At 49.1% G+C, this 18,211-nt stretch overlaps 4 protein-coding genes across 4 annotated transcripts; all 4 read right to left on the bottom strand.

Annotated features, from left to right (window-relative positions):
- Window positions 1–446: 446 nt before the first annotated feature.
- TREMEDRAFT_65023 (uncharacterized protein) lies at window positions 447–1,740 on the bottom strand (the record flags this gene model as incomplete). Its single annotated transcript, XM_007007135.1, has 3 exons — window positions 447–810; window positions 1,384–1,402; window positions 1,566–1,740. The coding sequence occupies 3 exons, from the start codon at window positions 1,738–1,740 to the stop codon at window positions 447–449; spliced, it is 558 nt and encodes a 185-aa protein (XP_007007197.1).
- Window positions 1,741–7,655: 5,915 nt separating this feature from the next.
- Window positions 7,656–8,589, bottom strand: TREMEDRAFT_65021 (uncharacterized protein; the record flags this gene model as incomplete). The annotated part of the gene is made up of 4 exons (XM_007007134.1): window positions 7,656–7,786; window positions 7,935–8,009; window positions 8,085–8,396; window positions 8,439–8,589. The coding sequence occupies 4 exons, from the start codon at window positions 8,587–8,589 to the stop codon at window positions 7,656–7,658; spliced, it is 669 nt and encodes a 222-aa protein (XP_007007196.1).
- A 1,162-nt stretch (window positions 8,590–9,751) lies between these two features.
- TREMEDRAFT_65020 (uncharacterized protein) lies at window positions 9,752–12,565 on the bottom strand (the record flags this gene model as incomplete). Its single annotated transcript, XM_007007133.1, has 15 exons — window positions 9,752–10,265; window positions 10,313–10,379; window positions 10,425–10,536; window positions 10,633–10,796; window positions 10,921–10,962; window positions 11,012–11,039; window positions 11,113–11,248; window positions 11,292–11,309; window positions 11,442–11,484; window positions 11,527–11,665; window positions 11,712–11,736; window positions 11,877–11,972; window positions 12,040–12,106; window positions 12,236–12,315; window positions 12,465–12,565. The coding sequence occupies 15 exons, from the start codon at window positions 12,563–12,565 to the stop codon at window positions 9,752–9,754; spliced, it is 1,632 nt and encodes a 543-aa protein (XP_007007195.1).
- Window positions 12,566–13,196: 631 nt separating this feature from the next.
- On the bottom strand, window positions 13,197–17,742 carry TREMEDRAFT_40715 (uncharacterized protein; the record flags this gene model as incomplete). Its single annotated transcript, XM_007006968.1, has 9 exons — window positions 13,197–13,879; window positions 13,993–14,431; window positions 14,546–14,823; window positions 14,977–15,186; window positions 15,334–15,456; window positions 15,519–15,636; window positions 15,764–15,922; window positions 16,012–17,655; window positions 17,702–17,742. The coding sequence occupies 9 exons, from the start codon at window positions 17,737–17,739 to the stop codon at window positions 13,358–13,360; spliced, it is 3,531 nt and encodes a 1,176-aa protein (XP_007007030.1). The 3' UTR covers window positions 13,197–13,357.
- Window positions 17,743–18,211: the final 469 nt, after the last annotated feature.

The following is an 18,211-nucleotide window of genomic DNA, read 5'->3' as shown; positions in this document are numbered from 1 at the left end:
TCCCGCGACTGGGTAGAGTCCCGCGGCTGGGTTGAGTCCCCCATCTCCGAGTCGTTCAAGTCGGGTCCCTCGGTCCCTTGCCTGGGTAGAGTCCCGCATCTCCGAGTCATTCAAGTCAAATCCCGCAGGAGGGTTGAGTTCCGCGTCTCAGAGTCGTTCAAGTCGGGTCCCGGGTCTGAGTCTAGTCTTACAGTAGAGGGATAGTAATTTTTGATCCCTCCTGAAATTTTCAAGCATTTTGGTAATGCTTGAGTTATTGACCAGAAGTCTGATCTATCTCCGCGGTTAAAGGACCTCCTTTCAAACGAATGTTATTTTTGGAATCTCCTCAAAAAATCGTGCAATTTAAGTATACTTGGTGGTATGCTCACACGAAATGGCTTAAAAAACCCCCCCCAGATCCCTATGTAACCCCCTAACCCCCTAACCCCCTAACCCCCTAACCCCTAAGAGTCTCGAGTCACCAAGTCCCGCAGCTCCGAGTCTCGAGTCACCAAGTCCCGCAGCTCCGAGTCTCGAGTCACCAAGTCCCGCAGCTCCGAGTCTCGAGTCACCAAGTCCGGTGTCACCGAGTCTTGAGTCACCACATCCCGTGGCTCCCAGCCCCAGTTAAGAGTTGATCGTACCAAGTCCAGCAGCACCGAGTCTCGGAGCACCAAGTCCCGGAGCACCAAGTTGATGGTACAAAATCTCCACGGCCTGGAAGGGGTTAAATTGGGGTCCGGTGCAAAATTCCATACATTTTGGTAATACTCATGTTTTGAGCACAATTTTTCCGCTATCTCCGTGGTTAAAGGACCCCCCTTTGAACTAGTGGTATTTTTGGAATCTCCTCGAAAAATGGTGCATATCGAGTATACATAACGCTATGCTCACGCGAAATGTCTTAAAAACCCCCCCCCCGGGACCTGTATGTAACCCCCTAACCCCCTAAGGCTGAGTGGAGTTCTGCGTCTCCGAGTCAATTTGGCATTTGAAGAGAGTGATTTTTGAGTCGATGGCAAAATTTGAAGCATTTTGGTAACCCATGTGTATTTTCTCACAAATTTGATCCATCTTCACGGAGAAAGGACCTCCTTTCAAACGAGTGTTATTTTTGGAATCTCCTCGAAAAATCGTGTATTTTAAGTATACTTGGAGGTATGCTCACACAAAAAGTCTGAAAACCCCCCCCCCAAACCTCTATGTAACCCCCTAACCCCCTAACCCCCTAACCCCCTAAGACTAGATCTTAATGAAGGAGAATTGTATGCCAGGAGATCTTTCGGATGGGATGAAAACACCCCTGAGAGGCCCTTGGGGGATGGACCCAGGGATTTAAATCGTAAACAAAAGTTTGATCAAAATTGAATAGACCTTCCACTCTGTGGAGCTTTAGCTCACTCAGAACTGGACTCCTGGACTGAGTGTTTGCATATTTGGATTCTGAAAGACACATTGAGGTCAGAACTTCAAAGATTTGAGACCTAAAGGCTGGTGAGAGCTAACCCTGCGCGAACTCCCAACACCAACAGAATTCTGATAAAAGTTTGATACACTACACACTTTGAGGGGCCATAGCTCACTCAATACTTGAACCACGGACTCAATCTTTGCAAATTTGGGTTCCTGAGCATCCTGAATTCCAGACAGTATGGCAAAGTGATATGCAAAACCTACTAACAGCGAACCCCAAGGATCTTTGACCGACCGGCAGAATTTCAATGAGATTTCCATAACCCACACACTTTGAGGAGCCATAACTCAGTCAATACTCAACCCCCAGACTAGAACATTGCAGACTGGGATTCCTGAGCTTTCTGGCTTCCAGACAGTATGGCAAAGTCTGATGTAAAACCTGCCAACAGCAAACCCCAAGGATGTTTGACTGACCGGCAGATTTTCAATGAGAATTCCATACGCCATGCACTTTGAGGAGCCGTCGCTCAGTCAATACTCAACCCCCAGACTAGATCTTTGCGGATTTGGATTCCTGAGAGTTTGAACTCTCAGATGATATAGCACAGTCATGTGTCCCGGCCCTGGACGAGAAACCCCCCCCCCCAGATCGCACTGTAACCCCCTAACCCGCAAATGGCTGAAAACCCCCCACACACCCAAATCCCTATGTAACCCCCCGTGGTGTTGTTGAGTGATCATGAGTCAAAGATCATTTGTCGAAGGGATATAGTATTGATTTCCGTGTCGAAGGAGCCTCTTTTCATCAAGAGTGAAAGGATGGTCTGGGCTAGGGGTTGTTGCTTTTTCCAAATAATCCTTTGCCATTGAATCAACATCCTGGGCAGCTTTAAACAGGTTAGGTAAGTCTGAAGAGATTTCCATCACTGAGGTAGCTGCCAGGTATTGTCCTGGTTTCCGGAGCTGCTGGAAGTTCTGGGGATTTGCCTCTATGGTGAGGCTTGAACCTCGTTCTCTGGGATGATAGTCCCTGCGTCGAGTGAGAGCGTCAGGCTTTGTGCCTTGTACTCCGGGTCGATATATAATCTTGAAATTGAAGTCGGCCAGGTATTCAGACCAGCGCGCTTGACGTCGATTGAGTTGTTTTGATGTTGTACAATATTCCAGGGAGCGATGATCTGTGTAGACCTTGACTTGATGTGTTGCGCCTTCGAGATAATGGCGCCATTCCTTGAAGCAAGAGACAATTGCAAGCATCTCCTTGTCATGCATCTCGTAGTTCAGCTCTGCAGGTATCATTTTTCTGGACATGAAAGGCAATGGGATGTAGTCTCCCATCTTCTTCATGCGGATAAAATGCCTGCCAGAGCATAATCTGACGCATCTGTTTCAAGAATAAGTTCCCGATTGGGGTTGTAATGTCGAAGTAGGTCGGCGGAGGTGAAAGCACTTTTGAGCTCGTCAAATGCCTTGTGTTGTGCTTCTCGCCACTCATAAGGTAAATCCTTCTTGGTGAGTGTCGTAAGGGGAGTCGCAATCTTGGAGTATTCCTTGATGAATCGTCGATAGAAGTTGCAAAATCCAAGAAATGATCGTAATTCACTGAGGTTTGTGGGTGGAGGCCAATCGAGGATGGATTGGACCTTTTTCTTGTCCATGGAAATTCTTCTGAGCTGATGAAGAAGCCCAGGAACTCCACAGAGGTTGTATGGAATTCGCATTTTTCAGCCTTGGCGTAAAGGCCTGTCTCACTCAAGCGTTGCAGGACTTGAGAGACATGTTTCTGGTGAGAGTCCAAGTCTGGCGAGAAGACAAGGATGTCGTCGAGATAGACAATGATATGTTGATCGAGCATGTCACGGAAGTTGTGGTTCATAAGGTGTTGAAAGGAAGCTGGCGCATTAGTTAATCCGATGGGCATTACCTTGTATTCAAATAAGCCATAGCGTGTCCTGAAGGCAGTTTTCCATTCCTCACCTTCTGCTATGCGCAACAAATTACAAGCGCCTCGCAAGTCAATCTTTGTGAAGACTTTTGCTGAGCGTAGGCAATCAAGGAGCTTGGAGATGAGAGGGAGAGGGTAACGATTCTTGATAGTGAATGTATTGAGACCTCAATAATCCACACAAAGGCGGAGAGATCCATCCTTCTTTTTGACAAAAAGGATAGGTGCTCCAGCTGGTGATTCAGAAGGGACAATAAAACCTTTCTTCAAGTTTTCATCTAGGTACTCTCGAAGAGCTCCCTGTTCCTTGTCAGAAAGGGAATAGATAGGTCCCCAAGGTGGGACCTTCCCTTCCTCAGGAGGAATATGATGGTCAAATGACCTATGTTCAGGAAGTTTGTCAGCTTCCTGCTTGCTGAAGACATCTAGGAACGAATGATATTCCAATGGGACCAAGGAAGTATTGGAATCGGCCTTGACTGAGTCGACTTCTGTCAAGGTGGGCGGCTTGGAGGTAGTCGACACCCCCAGGTTGAACTCGTGAGGCGTGGTGGAAGGGGCCTCCAAAATAGTGGGCTGAGGTACTGTTCCAGTCACCTCCCCTGTGTGTTGTGTGAAGCTAGATGTTGTTGATGACGGTCCCAAAGTAGAGTGTGTGGGCCAGGTTGTGCTGGGTCGTATGGTGAATCGAGACCAGGATATGAAGGGGTCGTGTTGACGGAGCCAGGGCATACCTAGGACCACTGGACAGAGATGACAATTAGTCACTAATAGTCTGATCCAGGTAGGTCCAAAGGGTGGTAGGAAATTGAGACAAACGACTGTCTCAAATTTGATGGACGCGGGCTTCCCAGCGCCATCAAAGAGGTAAAGTGGAGTGGGTTCTCTCTTTATAAGGGTAAGACCTGAATTTTTAGCAAAACTTTTATCTATAAAATTATTTGTAGCACCACTATCAATCAAAGCAAGGGAAATATTTTTGGGGTTTTTCAAGTGGAATGGAAGAGTCAACTGTTTTTGGGTTTTGTGTAATTCTTCGAGCGTAGGAGGGAATGAGGAACTAAGAAACACATGATTAGGGATGGGATTGGAATTGAAATTGGGAACCTGATTTTCTGTAAACTCCAGCCCCAGGTTACCCTTAGGTGTAGGTTGGAGCTTTAAGCATTTCCCGTAAGGGGAGAGGAATTCTTTTCTTCTTTACTTACCATACCAGTTTGAAGTCTGGCAGGTTTACGACTGACTGGGGCAACAGGGCATTTCAAGACTTGATGACCCTTATCTCCGCAGTAGAGACAAAGGTTGTTGTCCTTACGCCTCTGATACTCCATAGGAGTGAGTTTACCCCTCTTGGTGAGATGAGACGTGTTGCTCATGGCCCTAAGATTCTCTGTTGCGCGATTTGGGGTAGTCCCTCTATTGAAAGGCCTTGCTTGAGGGGTGAAGCGTACCTGTGGGTTAGTTCCAAAAGTGCGCTCACCTTTTTTGACTTGTCTTTCAAACAAGCGAGTATCAATCCTAATTGCAATTTCTTGAAGGTCCTTGAAACTTGAGGGTTTCTGGTTACGAGACAACTCATCCTTGATTGAGTCTTTCAATCCACGATAGAACTGAGCAGCCTTTGCTTCATCATTCCATTTGACAAGTGTAGCGCACCTCATGAAGTCTGCAACATAAGATGTCACGGACCCCCTCTGCTTGAGAGCATAAAGTTGTCTCTCAGCAGTTGCTATTTCATCAGGATCTCCAAATACTTTTCTAAGCTCGACACAGAAAAGCTTGAAGTCCAGCATGAAAGCAGGGTGAGGATCAGCCACAACAAAGGGCTGGAACCATAGGAATGTTGTGTCTCTAAGGAAGGATCCGGCATACAGAATCTTAGAATTCTCTGTGGGGAATCGAGAAGCTTGAAGCGAAATCACCATAGTTACCTGGGTGATGAAGGTTGTAAGCTTCTGACGCTGTCCACTGAAGAATTCAGGTGAAGCGATCTTAGGTTCCTGTGTCCTAGTGGTTGAAGTAGTTGTGGGAGCAAGGGATAGTTGACGTATTTCTGGGGTCAGCTCATCATGTTCACTTACTGGTGGATTGTTGGGTTCTTGTCCTTCTGGCAGAGTGGTAAGGGTAGCAACCCTGTCACAAAGAGAGTTGTTTTCCTGTTGTAGAGTTTCTTGTTGTGCTAGGACTTCTTCAAGCCTAGCTTCAAGTTCCGCTCGAGTTGGTGCCATGTTAGATGATGTTGATAGTGTCGAGGTTGTTGTTGTTGAAGATATATGACCAGACACAAGTGTGAAGGATCGATATATACTGTCACAACCGGTCCCTAGCAGATCTCTAAGACACAAGAGACAGGTGGACTGAAGTAGTTTACAAGCTTGAGCTACGACGAACGGAGTGTTGTCACAACCTGTCCCTAGCAGATCTCTAAGACACAAGAGACAGGTGGACTGAAGCAGTTTACAAGCTTGAGCTACGACGAACAAAGTGTAGCTCGTAGACTTGTGAAGCTGGTCGGACAGCTGAGTGACTCGGAAGGATCTGGCAAGTCGAGATGATGAGGAGAGGGGTGCTGATAGCGAGGGAAGGTATGTTGAGGTCGAAGTCGAGTTGCAAGGTTAAGTCGAGATCTTTGAGATGTGGCAAGAAAATATATTGATCCTTGAGAAAGAGGATCCTACAAAGGGTTTATATAGACATTCTTCTTGAACAGATGGTGTCTCCAGTTTGTCCTTCTTCTTCCCTCGTGTACCATCTGCCTATACCATTTGCCTATACCATTTGCCTATGCCATCTGCCTACACCATCTGCCTACACCATTTGCCTATGCAAATGTTTCTATACCGTTTGTATATCCCGTTTGTCTCCTACCACTTGTACTATGCCATTTGGTTACTTAGCATGTACAGTTTGCCCTTCTATCATATGGGTTACAACAGGGTCGTAACAGTATCATAGAATACCACTCCTTATATCCACAACTGAGTCCTCCAGAGGAATCAGAGGTAAGGGGTAAGTGTCACAGGAACACTACGGTACGGGTACGGCTACAAAACTCCTGTCTTTCAAGAACATTGCCGTTTAGGACACATTCATCTGGACAAAATCCTTGAATTAGCTAAAGACTGGTCTCTGTTGAGTCAGTGAAACCTGCTTGCAACAGTGTTACCGTGTAACAGCCGATGAGCTTGTTACCTTGTAACAGGTCCATGGCAAGCCCTGTGACAAACAGCTACACTCTCTGACTTAGTGTAACGGTACTGGAAATACGATGACTAGGTCGCAGTGTCAAGGATACTGCCCACTCTGGGACAGAGGACAAAGGACAAGGGGATACGGACTAAGAGTGACAAGGAATATACTTAAGATAACAAGACTGAGTCCAACAAGGAATGGGACTGTGACCCAAGGAATGTCTCTGGCTTGTCTGACAAGACTAGAGGGAACTGGAACGGACTGGACTGGACTGGACTGGATCGGATTGGACTCCAAAAGGGTGGCAATGGAATTGCCTTTTGATCAAGAACTAAAGAAGACTACAAAGTACAAGATAGGGTTTATATAGACAAATCAGCCTTTTCCAAGAGGCTCGTGCAGACCTGCGGAATACGAGCGCTCTGAACCGTTCTGCACTGTCCTGCATGCATTGCATTGCATCCCACCAATAACCACTGATATCCTACGATGCCATATCTGCATTTACCTACGTCCTACTATGACATCCTACGGGATGCGCCGGAAGTCGCTCGACTTTGTCGAAGGTGGTCAATGAGGAACTATGCAGAACATAGAAGTGCTGCGAGAACAAGAGACTGAGAGATTATGCCTTAGCAGGCATTAGAACAGAGGGACTAGAGACTCGAGAATTACTGGGGACTTATGCCTTGCAGGCATGGGAGCTAAGCACCGACATACTAAAATGATACTTGGAGTTTATGCCTGACAGGCATGAGAGCAGAGGTGAAATGTTAAAACACGAAAGTGGAGGTTGAACTTGTTTTGCGCAACAAGGAACACGTGATGGTGTGATTCATGACATGCAGGTTGGGTCGAACTCAATGGAACTCTCGTGGAAATCTATGTGTCTCTGGTGCTATGTGGTGGATTGTGTCTCCTCTGCAATCAATGTAGGCAAAGAATGATATTGAAGAATCAGCAAAGTTGGTACTTTGCTGATTGTACTATATACTGTCTACAGGTAGCCATGTCTTCCTCTTTCCCTGCTGCAAGCGTCTATGTACATACTCGGACAGGTGAAAACCCGCTTTGAGCAAACCCAGTGGGGAAATCTCAAAAGGGGAAAACCTGTTCCTACCTAATTGCAGCACTGCCTCCCATTCTCGCTCTTCTCCATCCTAATCTGTCGAACTCGATGGTGTTCCCTCAAATCGTTGTTACCCCGTAACACTTGGCCTCGGTGAAACCTCGCGCATAATTGTGCTCTGGCTTCTGATGTCCTCATCTAGTGAGTCCAGTGTACCTTTGTATTCCCTATCCTTCATCCGAAACTTTAAGGTAGTCCGGGCAGGCTCCCCCGTCAATGCACGAAAATGGTCTCTAGAACTTGTGAACAAGACTTGGTTGCTGGACTGACTGTTGCCTGTGTCATTAACAACAGAGAGCTTAATGTCCCTGTAGGGCATTTGACCTGGTTGAGCATCATAGTGTGCTAAGCTGAGTAAGGTGTCACCGTGCTGCAATGTCTGCTTGCGTAGATCGGAAAATTGTTGTTGGGTCCACTTACAGATATATCCTTGCCACTGAAGCTCAATATTGAGGTCACCACGTGTGAGAGTCACACCTCCTTCCCGCCCAATGGGCCAGTTGTGTGCAGTCACCTGTCTACTTGTTTCCCAGGTCAGTGTGGCATTGTGTGTTGATATTGTAATCTTCATCTTCTCCCCCTCACGTAAAGGTGCCAAGAAAGTTGGGTCATCAAGAACAGCCTGGTCAGAGAGGCTGTATTCAGGTGCAAGTGCACGCAAAACATTCTCATTGACCGGGGGCGTGAAACGCCCATTGAGGGCATTGCCAACACGATAGAGATGGCCCAGCTCTGAGTCCTCATTGAAGAGGTCATCAAGTATCAGTGACTTACCATCCCCAAGGGCGGATTGGATTGAAATGTCCAACATGCTTCCAATGTCTAGTGTAAGTCCACCTAGTGTTGGGTACTGCCGTTCACTTGGAATCATCGATGCTCCCTGCTGGAAACCGCTGGCAGGGTTCCGAGAGGAGCTCGTTGACATGGTGTGTATATATGTTTGGGTCCCTGTAGTTTCGGATGGATGCTTGTGGTGTGCTTTGCGCGTGTAGCTGGTTGACGGGATTTGGGGTAGAGGAGGTTACTTATAGTTCTCGAGGCAGCGAGGGGGTTACGAGAATTTGAAATCACGCGTGTGAACGACTACGATTTGTCAACCCGCAAGTCCGGTGGACAAAGGAGGACGAGCAGGGTCGAGACGCTTAGAGGGCGTGAGATAACGTATGGACCTGTAACATTTAACCTGATTCTTCCCTTTCATTCACCCTGTGTACACGCGTTCATCTACTTTGTGTGGGAAGGAGTGGGCGGGATACGGCTTGGTCCAGGGCACCACCTGCGGAGCACGAAACATGCATGTCCGTCCTGGTCGGGAGGGGAGCGGGGGAAGAACGAGTGAAGGAAGGCCAGGGCGGGGTGATACGTGAGGGAAAGTGTTGATCATGGATCCCTCATGGATTGCAAGTCTCGGTCAAGTGGTGACTGTGTCATCATCCTGGACTTGAGCTAGTGGAATGGAGCTCACTTTACGTGTTGGTCGAGACATGGTGGCTCGGCTTTTGAGGGTTATGGAAGGCATCCGTCGGTCGCACGGAACCCGTGTGGGAATCAGTCATCTTTGACTGACCTGATGCCATTATAGACAGTGTAGTTGTATCTTAGATGCTGAGTACCAATCACTATTGTACCGTCTGCCCACCTCAGGACCAGTTCAACATTGGGGTTCAGATTTCCGCTCTTTGATCTAGGTTGTCGGGGTGCAACGAGCCGGTGTGTCTGAGGGAAAGAAACTCAACAGGGGATGAGGCATCCGACCTCCCCTTCGAGGGGGGGAATTAAGAGTCCGCCGATCAGGTCTGAAAGGAGGACGTTGGGTAAAAGAAGAATGGAGGAAGGTAGTTGATACGTGTCCACCTTTCAAGGTTGAATAGTGCTTCGAGATACGTATCAAGGGATCTGAAAGGAGAGAGAGGAGGAAGGACAAGATTTGCGGGCAGGGGATTGTCGGGTCGAGGTTGGACGGTCTGACATGGTAACTGGGACAAGAGGCTACACGGATGCATCAAGCATTTTTCAAATTGTGGATAACTTATTGGCTATGATTCTACAAGTATGGACAGGATCAAGCAGCGGCGGAAGGGAGAGTCTCAGATCCTGCTGGACCGCTTCCTCTTACACGCCGTCTTCGTTGCCGCAGCCGCTGTGGTTGTGGCCGATTTGGATTGTTGAAGCAAGACGGCACCGGAATCGAGAGAGGTCGAAGCTGAAGGCATGGGCATTCCTCCCATCGACGATGCCGACATGCTCATCCCACCACCCATACCCATGGCACTGCTCGAAGCGCCCATTCCACCTCCCATCCCCTTGGAGCTGCTAGAAGCGCCCATCCCCCCTCCCATTCCCATCGAGCTACTCGACCCGCCCATGCCTCCGCCCATACCCATCGAGCTACTTGACCCGCCCATGCCTCCGCCCATACCCATCGAGCTACTGGAACCACCCATCCCGCCTCCCATAGATGTACTGGTACTAGCTGGAGCCGACGTGGACGTCATGACGACTGTACCTCCTGACGCGAGGATGGTCGTTCCTCCATCGGTACCGCCGGCGAGAGTAGTGTCACTTGCAGGAAGAGGAGGGTCACCTTTGACAGTAGCGGGTCTGGAGATCAGTACTGGATATAGCACGAACGCGACAAGGCAACTCACAAGATATTGTCTGCAATGACTCTTGCATACATAGGTGTGGGAGATGGAGCAACAGGGGCACCGTTTACTATAGGTCAGCTTGGGCTGGGTCTGACATAGGATTAGGACTTACAGATGAACTTTGCCGTCTCGGTATAATTAGGGATGGGTGTACCAGTCGTAGTTCCTCCCCAGAGTGGGTTGTTCCCTGGCAATTTGGTGAGAGGTCCGTTATGACCGATATCCTGTGGTGTGAGCTTTCGAAACGAGATGTTCCCGAACTCGGCGTGGTGGGGTTGCTTCGGCTAGCGGATCGGGTGAGGGTACGAGTATGTATTCACCTCGTCTACCAGTAAACCCTGATACTTGCAGTCGCCATTTTTCCCATGCTGATCGAAATCCTCCAGAGGTTTGCAATCGGAGATTCCCCCATTCTCGGCGCACAACGACCCTTCGGCGAAGATCTTCTGGAAGGTCCCAACAGGCCAGCCGTTGGTGAAGTCACCTGCGAGTCAGCGTCGTTGTACCTGTCGCTTGCGAGTGGGGAGGTCTTCATCGCAGAGATCGCCAAGATCCGTGAAAGCCGTGAAGAGGGGTGTAAATGGAATAAAGGAGAGACCGCGACTCACCGTGAAAGCCAAGACCGAGGTAATCGCCAGTTGCCAAGACTCCTAGAAAATCTCAGCTGAAATCTTACAATAGTGGAGATTCGCTACGTACGAGCGTTTTCCCGATATTCGAAGTCATCCTGCATACGTCAGCACGTTACCCGGAGACAACCAGACACGGTCAAGCTGGGAAGAGAGATCGATTGGACATACCTCATAGAACCACTCATAGAAAAGACCCATGATACGTTTTGGATGAGTATCGGGACATTTGCCACCTCCGTCAAAGTTACCCTCAGAGCTGTATGCGACATGGGCGCTTCCTTCCAGCCAGGCGTTTACACCGTCCCTTATCCGTAAGCATTTTCTTGGTACCGTCTGTAGAGGCTCACCAGCAGTGAGGGAAGTACCTGTTACATGAGCACTGAACGACACATGGAGAGAGACAGGAGTGTCAAATAGATCGACACGCAGACGCTTGTCCGACGAAGGCAAGAAAGAGAGAGAAGGTACAGATGGGAGTATGATAGATGAAGACTCACACTTCGGCACGTAGATCACCGGGACAGGATTGTGGCGGGAACACTCGTCATCAGCTCGACACCTTGATCAAATCACCAGACTCACTATTAGTCTCGGGACCGGGAACGCCAAGACAAGCGAACCGAACCGCCTGCTGAGCTGGATCACTCTCGTTGAACGTAGTGGTCCATGGATTTCCTGCTAACATTCGGAAACCAGGAGGGAATTCATAAATCGGTTCTTGCTTTTCGATCAGCGAGCGCGGTCCACATAGCATGATGAAAACTCACTTCATATCGGCGAGTTTCGTAATATCTGATCGAAGTCAGCCAGGGTTCGGGGAACAGATTCACGAACTGCATATCCTTTCAATGAGATGCAGGGTTTGATAGGGGCAGAGGGGCAGGTACAGTCTCTCTCCCAAGAGAGAGTATGTGGAGCAGAGGCAGACTCACGTGTTAGAACCTTTGAATTTGACCAGAGAGAAAGTGCCGTTTTCGTTGTGTCTGTACAATTGAGGGGCCCAGTAGTTGGATTTGTCAATGGACACACTTGCAGTCGTGCATCTATCACATAAATGTTTACCTGAAGCAACTCGACAAAAGGACGACGACTTACTGTGCTTGGAGATTGTCGGCGTAGTGATAAGTGGGTTCGAACGCGGACCCGCCGACGATAGCGTGGACTGAGATTAACTTTTGAGTCCAATTGACAATATTCACATCACTGATGATGAGGAGACGGTGGGTGGTAAATCAGAAGGATACTCTTGAATTCGATGGTCAGAAAAATGAGATATGAAAGTGTCACTCACCATGGCCAGACACTCCCCCGGGAGAGACTATCGGGTCGAGCCGACCCTGAGCTAGCGGGACGTGATTGAGAATCCACATTCTATCGTGTTAGCTTATACAGACAGTAGACCCCTTGAACCGTCCTACGTCCCGCCAGAACTTGTAAGCCATTGAGTCGTGAGGCACTCATCGCCCGTCTCGGCGAGGAGATGGGACAATACATGAAGAGAAGAAGAAGATCAGGCTCACGGAGACACGCCATCCCTCACTTCGATAGTCGGAGGCATTTCCTTAATTGGAGTGGCGTTTGTCAACGCCCATAATACTGGCAAGAGCGCTAAGCTCAGCATGTTGGTCAATAACGCGCGATTGATGACGTGCGGTTGAGGGTAGAGAAGTAAGTGTCGAAATTTGAGCGATCAAAGTAGGTATAAAGATCGTGATGAGTAAACGAGTGTGTTACTGTATCTAAAGAATGTCAAAGTTGTTCAGTTGAAGAAGAGTCAAAGTTCAAAGTGCCGCATTCTCCAATGTAAGTTCATTATATGCCTCGCCCCATAGTGTATACTCAACAAGAATACAGAAAGCAAGGGATGGGACGGATATCATATCACTAGGGGTAACGATGATTGAGTTGCGATCAAAGGCCCGGACGATCACTCTACCTTGAAGGATAATGTTAGTTCCTTTGATACATACCACTCACGGGATTTCTAAGCGATGCATGTGTCAAAGGTATCATTCAGCTGTCGTCCTGACATACCGCTGGGTATCGTAGCCGCGGAGTGAAAATTGAATGATGAGTTGGAAGGATATCCGAGTAACTTGATTGAACACCGCCTTGCACGGACAGTTTCGAAGATGAGTTTACGAGTAGCTTTGGCTGTTTCTCTAGGGGTTAAGAGTTGAAGTGGAGCTTGATGAGGTCAGAAAGTCAAGGAGGTAATCAATCGACTAGATTAGCACAGCCTCTCAACGGCTGGACGAACGTGAATGATATCATGGTCTTACAATGTTATACAGATGATTCCCCTTAGATCGATAATATCACTTCCAGATGAACACCAATTCCTCCATTTCCCCTTCTCCACTAGTTCGACTTCAAAGGGTATCCGGTACACCTGTACCATCGGCGGATCCTCTCATATCTCAGCCGCCTGCCTCTCCACCCTTGCCCTGGTCAGAGTTTGTATCTGAGTGCTCAGGAACTCTCCTGTTCCTTCTCTAGTCCTGGCAATCCGGAGGAGGACCTCTGCCATTCTATCCCCATCGTCTCCTCCTGCATCAAGACTCAGAGCGGACATGGTGCCTCTTGGTCGACAAGCCGCTTTGACCGCCGCCTGACATTTCTCCCGTAACGCGGGTGTCGGCAAGTCCAGATACTGACCGAGTGTGACGATATCTTTGTAGACGCCAGACTGAAGTTGTTGGAGGGGAACACCGTGTTCCGTCCCGTGCTCAGACGCGTTGAAAAAGGCCTTGAGAGTCTGTAGCCATTTGAAGATGATGTCCGTCTCCTGACCCGTGACCGGTTCACGATTGGTGGGTCGATCAGAGAGAGGGGGAACGAGGAGAGATATGAGGATATCGATGACACGTCGCCATAGGGCGAGCATGACTCGGATACGGGTAGTCGGGGTCAATGTGACGGAGAAGACGGAGAACTGGTGTGTGAGTAACAACTCAATCTGGCAGTCTGGACGAGCACAGTGGGACCAGCCAAGTTGACGGATAAGGTGATTGAGGAACAAGCAGTCATGGCAACTCGATGACTCACATTATCATTGAGATAGTCAAAAAGAGGCAGCAAGCTCCCATCTATATCCTCCTGCGTCAACGTCTGCTTGACCTTTTTCTTATCCTTCGGTTTCGTCAACCCATGTAGCGTCACCAAGCTCAATTGACTTTTGACAAACTCTGACATCTTGTCCACCAGTTCGCGAACCATGTCATCGGCTGCACGTTCCAACGCTCGACTTGCGACGCCCAGGTGATACGCGATGTCATGTCTCTCTCCACCTTCCATCGAAACACGCAGATGTACCATTCCTCGGCCTAGGGGTACGAGAATATCTCGGGTTGGGACCACGAATGCTCTGGAATCGAGTTTGAACGTGCTCGAGCCAATCAAGTCATGTTTGCCGACGAGTTGCCGATCATAGCATAAGAGTTCCAGGGTTTTATAGCTCCCGACAGACACTTCGAACGATTGTTCCCTTTCATCAGCATGGGCCAGCGTAAGGAAGGGGGAAAGATGTGATGACGAACTTGCATTGAAAACAGCACAAGCATTGGGCGGTCAGGGGGGCAGACAATGGACAATCACTCACCACCGGGGATCTTCCGCTCCGAGCATGGTGCGACTCTTCAAATACCGCTCGCCAGACTCTTTATCGTTTATGATCACAAACGCGTCAGGCGCCTTGTTCCCTTTACCACTCAAGTTCTCACCGCGCATGAGATTGACAGTGAATACGTGGCGCACAGTTTGCGAGCTAGGTTTGGGCTTGAGGTTGATGATGCGGGCCGTTTCCTCAGCTTCCATGGCGAAGGAGAGGTCGTCGAGGGATATCCGGGCTGCCCCCATGTCGGTGAGCTTGACGCAGGCCTGGGGTTAGCGGGCGGTCACAGACGACGCGACCTGTCTTCTACATATGCGACGGTATGACCTCATGAGAGTGAGACGAAAACGCACTTCCCAACTTCCACGAAACCACTCGAGCACGGCACATGAGGTAAGGACATGAGTTGAAATACTCACTACCGGAGGTACCATAAAACCATCAACTTTCTTTCTTTCCAGCGATTTGACAGCCTGTTGACCCTTTGCCAACCAGTTACCCGCCTTCCCTCCGATCTTATCTAGTTTATTCTGCAATTCTGCAGTAGGAGTGGACAATTTGGGGTTCATGTCCGCGTTGAAAAGGGCGAGAACGGTGGAAGCATATTGTGAGACAGCTATTGAAACCGTCTTCATGTCAGCGATCGCATAATGCTTGCCGTCGGTTGTATCTGACACCCCTCACACAAACTTGACGTCAGACGAGAAAGTCAACACAACTCCACCGACAATGACACCGGCGGCGTACTGACACGGACAAAGCAAGGAGCTACTCACCCTAGAGAGATCAATCAAGTATACTGCACGCTTGTACTCCCCCAGAGGCAAGTCATGCAGGATCACCTGAGCAGATTCTCTGATGAAATCAAATAAGTCTATTACACTCTGACTATGCTTGTTCTCTCCTTCCGGAACCCACTGTGATATAAGCCGCGACAAAGACTTTAGGTAGTGATACTCACACTGTCCATACCTACGGCTCGGGACACCCATTCGTGTGTATTATTATCCTGAGTATCCCTCAACCATGCTTCGACATGTGGTTCGAAGAAGGCATCAAGTTCAAAGGCGTGTTCTTGTCTGTGATGTCAGCCATATGACCTCACATGTTTTACTCAATTTTTTCATCGAGAAGAAGTGGTGCGCAAGGAGATCGTGGCAGCAAGGGAATCGAGCTACAGACGCGAATTGAAACTATGTCACTCACTCTGGACATAGATCCTCCCAGTGTGATAATAACCGCCCGGTTGTTTCGTACAAGGTGAACACGTCCGAGGCTGCCCCTCGCGGTTTATCAAGGATTTGCAGTTCGGCGAGGAAGAGAGGAAGTTGTTTGGATAGAATGAGTCCGGCAGGGTTGAGCATACTGTTTGTGAGCTGAACTTCCCCTTGTACTGTGTCATGGTCATGTACCCCTACATAATGTTGGAAGTGATGAGGAAGAGTAAGACTCACGGGCCCAGACCGTCTCTCCACGTCTTTCGAACGCCGCTGATCTCCGTCTCCATCCAGTCGGCCACCTGCTCGAATGCTTCCACTTGTTGATCTTTACCGTTGGCAGAGATACCAATGTTCGTCTCACCCAGACCAAATTGACTCATGATGACGACGTATTCACCAACGGCTTGACCCTTGATCTCATCTGCCAAGTCCTGTAGTGTTTTGTACGCAGATGACCGCTGCAAGAGGTCCGGAGCCGCTCTCAGGATGGGCAAGACAGAAGGGTTGGGAGGTGGAGGTGGCACGCTGGACGTAGGGAAGATGTTGGAAATGGCAGAAGAGAGTAGAGCAACCAGATCACCATACAGTTTAACGATAGGCGGCGGAAGAGGTTCGCTAGGATTCAGAAGAGCGGAAAGATCTCTTAGGTTTTCTTCCACCAAATGACCAGTCTCAATTTCGTCTCTCGTGTCAATGGAATTACCCCACCGAGCTATCACAGCCTCTAATTCACGCTCTTTCTCACGACGACTTTCGATCCCCCAGATATCACGACACTTCTCGACCAGATCTCTGGTCTTGACCCCAAGTCCTGCCTCGCCAGCCCGTTGAATCAGCTTCACAAAGACTTGACCTTTGCTCGGGGGAGTGAAGAACAGTTCACCGCCAGAAAAGGCATAGTCGACCGGAGAGCTAGGAGTGGCGAGATCTGGGAAATCTTTGAGTAGATTAGAAAGGCTCTGAGAGAGGGCGAGCTGACGGGTTCGTTGCGATGGGGGAAGTGTTTGCTGACTCTGACCGGTCAAGGCCGACATGGTACGTTTCAGATCGGTCAGATAAAGCGACTCGAGGGAGCCGGATCGACGTATGTTCATGGCATCCCTCTCGAGGACATCTTTCGGTACGTTCCAGACCATGCCTACCGCCTCGACCATTTCACCATCAGCGTCTTCCACCCAAATAGGGCTTGGCTTGCGTTTGATTTCGTTCTGACTGCTCTGTCTTTTCTGTGTGTCTCCGAGGTATTTAGGAGTACGTGTTGTGGTAGCATCGGGATCAGGAGAAGCAGGTAGCATGAAGGACTGAACCTCTGCTCGGAGACGAAAGAGGAGATCTTTGTCTTTTTCAGATTGGTTCCGAGCCAGAGGGGAGAAGTGAGAAGATCGCGGGAGAGAGTTATAGAGTAACTGGAGGAAGTGGGTCTGTTGAGCGTGCGTTGGTGCCGTGCCCAAAGTCTGAGGTGGAAGAGAATTTGTGAAAGCGTCGAGAAGAGTAGGTATCTCGCGAAGGTTCATACCTGATGGTGTCTTGCTGCCTTTCGTAACGAGGCCAAGTAAGGTTTGAACACCATTTGTCCAAGCTGTATCGCCTTGCTCTTCGGAGAGAGTGTTCCAGAAATCGATGAGAAACTCCTTTGGGAGTTTTAGGGCGTCAGGATCGGATCTCTTGAGACTTATACCAAATGATTTTCGACGTACGGTGGGAGGGGTGGTTGTCCTTTTTGGAGAGTTTTGTGGATCTGGAGTACGTAAGATTGGTGGGGAAGAGAGAAATGCTGGGGAGTTGAGACCTGGTGATGGTGATGGGGCTGTGGATCCGTTACTATACATCGTGTTCGTTCGAGGTGGGGGAGGTCTAGAAAGATGATGATGAAGGAGACTGCTCATAAGCCAACATCGAGTTCTGAAAGGTCAAGATGACTCACGCGACTCGCAGCGAGTACATGTAACCTAACTGATCCATATCCTTTTGTCTGTCCTTGTCTTTGGAACCACTCTCCACGCGACGTATGGGTACGCGAGGTGAGCCCAAGGCTCGACCATGAGGGGCTGATGTGGTGCTGGTGGATTTGGTGGACACGGTGGTTGATACGGAAATAGATCGAGCCATTGGGGATAGTGGGATGGGAGGGACCGGGGGAAGAGGAGAAGTATGAGAGTTGAGACGGTTCATGGGGGGAAGCTGTAACGGTTGGGTGGTAGTAAGTGGGGCGATGTCGGTACGCCGTGCCCGTGGGGAATTGTCGAACCGAGGAGGGAGATTATCAACGAAATGTCTGAGACCAGTCGTCTTGAGAGTGTGCTTATGGTCAAGTCCGAGCTGATGGTCACTGTGCCATGGGTATGCTACAGAGTTAATCGTGTACAGTGAGTAGGTGGAGTGGAGAGACGAAGGTTAGTGTTCAGGGTTCAACTAGGTTTATCGACTTCGAGAG

This window comes from Tremella mesenterica, assembly GCF_000271645.1.
Source record: "Tremella mesenterica DSM 1558 unplaced genomic scaffold TREMEscaffold_12, whole genome shotgun sequence".
Lineage (NCBI taxonomy): Eukaryota > Fungi > Basidiomycota > Tremellomycetes > Tremellales > Tremellaceae > Tremella > Tremella mesenterica.
This window is presented reverse-complemented; position numbering and strand designations above follow the sequence as displayed.